The 6,020-nt window shown below is 40.7% G+C and overlaps 3 protein-coding genes across 7 annotated transcripts in view; 2 read left to right on the top strand and 1 right to left on the bottom strand.

Annotated features, from left to right (window-relative positions):
- LOC104810301 (uncharacterized WD repeat-containing protein C2A9.03-like) overlaps positions 1–2,828 on the top strand; it is a 4,435-nt gene extending 1,607 nt beyond the window's left edge. For 3 of the 5 annotated variants that reach the window (XM_010536530.2, XM_010536527.2, XM_010536524.2), the window contains exons 2-10: positions 32–198; positions 335–502; positions 596–682; positions 967–1,101; positions 1,186–1,296; positions 1,391–1,482; positions 1,572–1,677; positions 1,812–1,898; positions 2,012–2,828. In XM_010536530.2, coding sequence (XP_010534832.1) covers positions 58–198; positions 335–502; positions 596–682; positions 967–1,101; positions 1,186–1,296; positions 1,391–1,482; positions 1,572–1,677; positions 1,812–1,898; positions 2,012–2,425 — 1,341 coding nt within the window. In that variant the 5' untranslated portion in view covers positions 32–57 and the 3' untranslated portion in view covers positions 2,426–2,828. Of the gene's footprint in view, positions 1–8; positions 199–334; positions 503–595; positions 683–966; positions 1,102–1,185; positions 1,297–1,390; positions 1,483–1,571; positions 1,678–1,811; positions 1,899–2,011 lie in introns of all 5 variants that reach the window. The other 2 variants (XM_010536526.2, XM_010536525.2) reach the window with 1 other exon arrangement.
- Positions 2,829–2,983: 155 nt separating this feature from the next.
- LOC104810303 (photosystem I reaction center subunit V, chloroplastic) lies at positions 2,984–3,803 on the top strand. Its single transcript, XM_010536532.1, has one exon. It carries the CDS (start codon positions 3,045–3,047, stop codon positions 3,516–3,518), a length of 474 nt encoding a protein of 157 aa, XP_010534834.1. The 5' UTR covers positions 2,984–3,044; the 3' UTR covers positions 3,519–3,803.
- A 1,269-nt stretch (positions 3,804–5,072) lies between these two features.
- LOC104810304 (high mobility group B protein 10) overlaps positions 5,073–6,020 on the bottom strand; it is a 3,335-nt gene continuing 2,387 nt past the window's right edge. The window contains exons 6-7 of the mRNA XM_010536533.2: positions 5,749–6,020; positions 5,073–5,367 (exon numbers count right to left, since the gene is read on the bottom strand). Of these exons, the coding sequence (XP_010534835.1) occupies positions 5,269–5,367; positions 5,749–6,020 (371 nt within the window). The 3' untranslated portion in view covers positions 5,073–5,268. The remainder of the gene's footprint in view (positions 5,368–5,748) is intronic.

Genomic DNA, 6,020 nt, shown 5'->3' on the forward strand with positions numbered 1-6,020 from the left:
TTCAGCAGGTAGTTTGTTTTTGTATGTGCAGGTTTCTTGTAATTTTTAACCTGAAAAATGTCTGAGTTCCAAGCGGAGGACAATGAGTACATGGAAGATGTAGATGATGATATGGAAGATATAGACGATGATATGGATGAGGAGTTCCGTGGTGATGATATGGGTTCAGACTCTGACGTTGACGAATATGACTTCTCAGTAAGTATGACTCTTCAGGTGCAACAGTGTTTGGATATGCTAATTAGCTTCACAAAGGGTTTAGGCTGTGAGAAGTAATAGCTTTGATTTCAGGTTTACTCTATTCTTATACTTTATCCTCCTTCCTCTGTTTCAGAACAATAAAATAGCAGATACAACTGCAGAGCAAGCTCGAAAAGGAAAAGATATTCAAGGAATTCCTTGGGAGAGCCTTAGTATTACTAGGGAAAAGTACAGGCAAACTAGACTAGAACAGTACAAGAATTATGAAAATGTCCCCGAATCAGCGGAATCCTCGGGAAAAGTAAGGGATATATTTGTTGACTCTCCTCTTGTTGTCGGTATTTATGGTTACCATTACTATATAATATCATTATCTTTCGTTTTATGAATGTAGGATTGTAAGGTCACTCAAAAAGGGGGCTTTTTCTATGAGTTCTGGCGGAATTCAAGATCTATTAAATCAACTATTCTTCATTTCCAGGTCTCACCATTGAAATTTATCCATGCTGTTCTAGTCGATATTCCTTTTTATACATTCTATTATATATTGTCTTTGGGCATTGGTGAGGGTATCACATGGAATACGTATGTGTGCTTGTGGTGATTGATGAGATGATTGCCTGCAAAGCTTTTATGGATAATGGATTTGTAGGATAGCTCCATATTTTGATTCAATATAAGAATGCAAATTAAAAGATTGGTCTCCTGAAAAGATATATGTGGAGTTCATCTGGTCGATAACCTTTTGTTTTCTCAATATTGCAGTTGAGGAATTTGGTTTGGGCGACTTCAAAGCACGATGTCTACCTTATGTCACATTTTCAGGTCATGCATTATAATTCTATAACATGTGCAAAGGCTGAAGTTCTCAATGTCTCAGGTCACGTTGCACCGTCTGAGGTTAGCGAATGCCAGACTGATAGAAATCCTTAAACAACTACATTGGTCTATGTAGCTCCTAATACTTTTTTTGTGTGCATTCAGAAACATCCAGGAAGTTTGCTGGAAGGATTTACACAGACTCAAGTTAGTACACTTGCAGTGAAAGATAGATTTCTAGTTGCTGGTGGATTTCAAGGAGAACTTATTTGCAAGGTGAGCTTCTTCTGGTATTTTAAGGATCGGTGACTTAGCATAGTAGTGATATGAAATCTCTTGGTAGAGCTCATCTATTTCCACTTTGGTCCAGCATCTCGATAGACCCGGTGTCAGCTTTTGCTCACGTACAACTTATGATGATAATGCTATCACCAATGCCGTTGAGATATATTTCAAACCGAGGTATGTTTCTTATTTTACTCCCGGAGGTCTTTTGCAACTTTGTCTGAGTGCCTCCTTCTAACTTATGTTTTGGCCCCTCTCTTATACAGTGGTGCACTTCATTTCACTGCCTCAAATAATGACTCTGGAGTGAGAGACTTTGATATGGAGAAGTACCAGCTTGTTAATCATTTTCGTTTCCCTTGGCCAGTGAATGTAAGTCGCGTGCTTCTTTCTCGTTTTACTATCGTTATCATGTTACAGCTTTTTACCAGATTCAATCAAGATATATGTAGTTCTGGTATCAATAACCTAGTGGTAACTGTTTTCTGTCGATTTATTCTTGGCAGCATACGTCTTTGAGTCCTGACGGTAAACTACTGACTATCGTGGGAGACAACCCGGAGGGCCTTTTGGTGGACTCCAACACAGGAAAGGTGCAAGCATATATTAGTCTTCCCGAACAATTTTTTGTGTTTTGTAGAATTAAAATATTCTTCCAGACATCATGTCCTTGAATTTTCAAACATGTTTTCCGGAATCTCGACAGACTGTAGCAATGTTAAAAGGGCACTTGGACTATTCGTTTGCATCGGCGTGGAATCCAGACGGTCTCACCTTCTCGACAGGAAACCAGGACAAGACCTGCAGGGTATGGGACATCCGTAAGCTGTCTGAATCCGTCGCTGTCCTGAGGGGAAACCTAGGAGCGATCCGGTCCATCCGCTACACGTCAGATGGAAAATACATGGCGATGGCCGAGCCGGCAGACTTTGTGCACGTGTACGATGTGAGAAACGGGTACGAGACAGAGCAGGAGATAGACTTCTTCGGGGAGATATCGGGGATATCGTTCAGTCCGGACACAGAGAAGCTCTTTGTCGGGGTATGGGACCGTACGTACGGAAGCCTAATGGAGTACAGCCGGGTACGGAACTACTCGTACCTTGATTCATTTCTTTGAGGACAGAGAGAAGTCGAAAATAAAACAAGACTTTACATAGAGAGACCGTTCTTGGCACCGTTTTCACTAACACAAGCGAAGAAGAAGAAGAAGAAGAAGAAGAAGCTTTAGTATTATAATGGATGTCTTCTTCTTAGGTGTAAATGTGGGTGGTGGTGTGCAAAATGTTTGGATGTTGTCACAGTGTCGCTTAGTTATATTGTTCATCTTTCGTCTTTTTAATTTTTTTTAATCGATGTATAGAAGGGCGGGTGGCTCATTTGTTGTCTGTGTTATTGTGGGGAGTGGGACTTCTTGTGTCTTTTGCTTGAATTTAGGGTTTTGGGTTTTTGTGGGTTGTCTGTCGGTGTTTTCGATTGCAGAATTTGGGTTTTCCATTATCCAATAAATTCATCTTCGATGATTCAAAACCATTTTTTTTTTTAATATTTATCAATCTATCAAAGATCTCTCTCGATCCACAAAGAACCAACGAGACAATGCCACGTCAACTCTGTCAGATATCTATTTCTGCCTTGCTTTCTATCCATCCTCCGAACCCAATCCCCACTTCCATCATCATATCATATATTCCTCGGCTCCCTCCTCTCTCCTCTCTCCCAGAAGTCAAAAACAGAAAATGGCGACAGCCTCCTCCGCTATCCTCTCACCGGCGACCTTCTCCGCCGCCGCAACCAACCCTAGGTCCATCTCCTTCCACGGCCTCCGACCCATCCGCCTGGGCTCCTCCGCCATGCCCAGGCTCTCCTCCCCCGCCGCTAGAAGATCCTCCGCCGCCGTGGTGAAGGCGGAGCTCAACCCCTCCGTCGTGATCAGCCTGAGCACGGGTCTCTCCCTCTTCCTGGGACGATTCGTGTTCTTCAACTTCCAGAGGGAGAACGTGGCCAAACAGGGCTTGCCTGAGCAGAACGGGAAAACCCACTTCGAGGCAGGAGACGATCGAGCCAAGGAGTACGTGAGCCTGCTGAAATCGAACGACCCGGTTGGATTCAACATCGTAGATGTTCTTGCTTGGGGCTCCATCGGACACATCGTTGCTTACTACATCCTGGCCACTTCCAGCAATGGTTATGATCCCAACTTCTTCGGTTGATCGAGTTCTCCATGGTAACGCCATGTATAGTTAATGCTTACTTGCCTCGCAAATCATATGAATGTACTCCCTCTTTCTTGCTCTTCCTCTGTTGGTTGTTTGTTTTTCTATGATCTTTGCTTCTGTCTGCCTCTTGGGTCGGAGGCGTTTTTGTGTTAGTGGGCGTGGGCTCCGAGTAAAAGCCACAGAGAACTGCGTGCCGTTCTTGTTTTCTTTTAATCGGGCCAATTTTATGTCGCTGGGCCTGGGCCAGTCAAGCCAGAAAGCACTACGTGCCGTTCTTTTGTTTGGGCTTTTTTTATATTTGTCGGCCCCACACGCAAAAATACGAGGGTTGAAGCGTTACGTACATCCTCACACGCAAGGGACGCGCGTGAATGCCACCTCCCCGAAATCCCCGGACTATAGTCAAGGGAAACCTCTGATTTTCGCAAAATCTGCAATTCTGGCGCGTGAGATCAAATTCTTCGAATCCAAATCCACGCTTTTTGTTTTACTTTTTTTTTTCTGCAAACATCTATTTCAGCTTATTTCGGAAAAAAAGGACATTTATCAAATACAAATATCCAAATACACTGTTATTAAGATCTATAGTAAAAACGAAACTTTGATTATTATTTTATTCAACAGAACTTACAAAATTTAATTGTTTGGACGAGTAAGGATTATTTTGAGAATGTAAATTCTTCTAAAATTATAAGCTATGAAAATTTTAAAAGATTTATTTTTTTGTTAAGAAAGAAAATATCTTCGGAGACATCCTCGCATCATATGGGTGGGTGTATGTTTGTATTTTCGAGTGATAATTTTTTCTGATGTGTTTCGTAATTCAGATTTGGCAAAAATCAGACGAAAAATCTATAACGGCACATGTTTCGGCCTATTAGCTTTTTTTTAAAAAAAAAATTGAATTTCTAAATATAAGCTATTTATATATATAATTGGACATTTATTTTTAATTTTTTACCCCTCAGAGCGTACATTTCAACCAGAATACTTAAAAACGAACAGAGCAATATATAATACGTTCGAATCGACTTAAATTTAATAATCGATTATATATATAAATATATATTAAAATCAAATTTAGTAATTTTAAAAATATAAAAATTTATCGATAGAGGAAAACAAAAAGAAAAAACATATTACAAAATAATATTTAAAAAATGAATCAAATCGAAAATTAATTTTAAAATAAAATAAATATAAAAAACAAAGTATTTGTAAAACTATTTATTACAAAACGAAACCTCTCGGGTTTTTGAAGTTGGGAATCGTTTGGGATATAGGGTTTACTTGTCTAACCTTGGATTTTGTGGATAAAAATTAATCACGCGAAATCTGCAGTTGAGCTCCAAATAATACAGAAATCCGCACGGAAAACAGTTGTAATATGTTTTTGTCATTTCCTTTTAATGCATTTCCAACTTCAATGCGTATTTTCCTGACCACAATATGCGAGTTTTAGCATCCAAAGTTAGTTGTGTTTTTTTTTGTTTCATTCTGATTTTATTTTCTCCCAGTTTGATCCTTCCGACCAAAATTTCCAAGGAATGGAACAAATTTAAAGCAAAGCACAGAGAAAACTAAACTAGAGATAAAGGTCCGGCCCATAGCCGTAACATATACCTCGCTACCCTAAGACAAGAGACATGGCTTATATAGATTCTGCAGCTGATTAACCAAATAGACATTTTAACTACTCAACTCAGAGAGAGAGAGAGAGAGAGAGAGAGAGAGAGAGAGAGAGCTACTGCGCAGCAGCTGCGGTGGCTTCGTATGAAGATCTGTATTCCAACATTTCCGTCCTGTATCTCTCCACGTCCTTCACCCCTTTCTCTTGATATACCTGCAAGCATAGACAGGTCGGTCAGCTTTCTACGGTGCAAGATCAGAGTTCTGGTGTGTCTAACCCATATGTTCCTGTCCGGAAAAAAACTTGTGCTATAATAGCAATGGTGCAACATAAGCCCCAAAGAAGAAATGAGAGTCATTGGAAAAAAGAAGGCATGGTCGAAATAGACGCGGTCTACATCTTCATTTGATATGGGCATATTCCCCTCTCTGACACCCATTTCAAACATCATATGCCCATCTCAGGATATAGATTGCTGCATCTCCGAAGATATTGCTCGTTCATAATTCCGGGTCAAGGCCTCGGTATCTTATAGTACCATAGAAACGGAGATAGAGAGAGAGAGAGTGAGAGAATATGGTATGAGACCCACACCTGTTTTTCAGATTCAGATAGATTGCTCCACATGTGCCCGATTTTCTTGGTGAGAGCTCGCTCTTGTCCTTGGTATTCGAGTTTAAGCCTTGCATACTGCTCCGAGAAGAAGAAGTTGTAGCCACTCCTATGGCATTTAGGTCGCTGAGAATCGACCATAGCCAGTCTTGATCTCTTCTTATGCCGCTTCGACGGTATGGCCGAAGAAGTTTCCAGATTGAGTGGAGGACAAGGCGTCTGAGGAATGTGGTACAGCACACCTTTGAGCTCTT

This window comes from Tarenaya hassleriana, unplaced genomic scaffold (assembly GCF_000463585.1).
Source record: "Tarenaya hassleriana unplaced genomic scaffold, ASM46358v1 Cleome18, whole genome shotgun sequence".
Classification (NCBI taxonomy): domain Eukaryota; kingdom Viridiplantae; phylum Streptophyta; class Magnoliopsida; order Brassicales; family Cleomaceae; genus Tarenaya; species Tarenaya hassleriana.

What these genes read in the sequence shown, in the direction of transcription:
- LOC104810303 (XM_010536532.1), top strand. Translation starts at nt 3,045, where the DNA reads ATGGCGACAGCCTCCTCCGCTATCCTCTCACCGGCGACCTTCTCCGCC.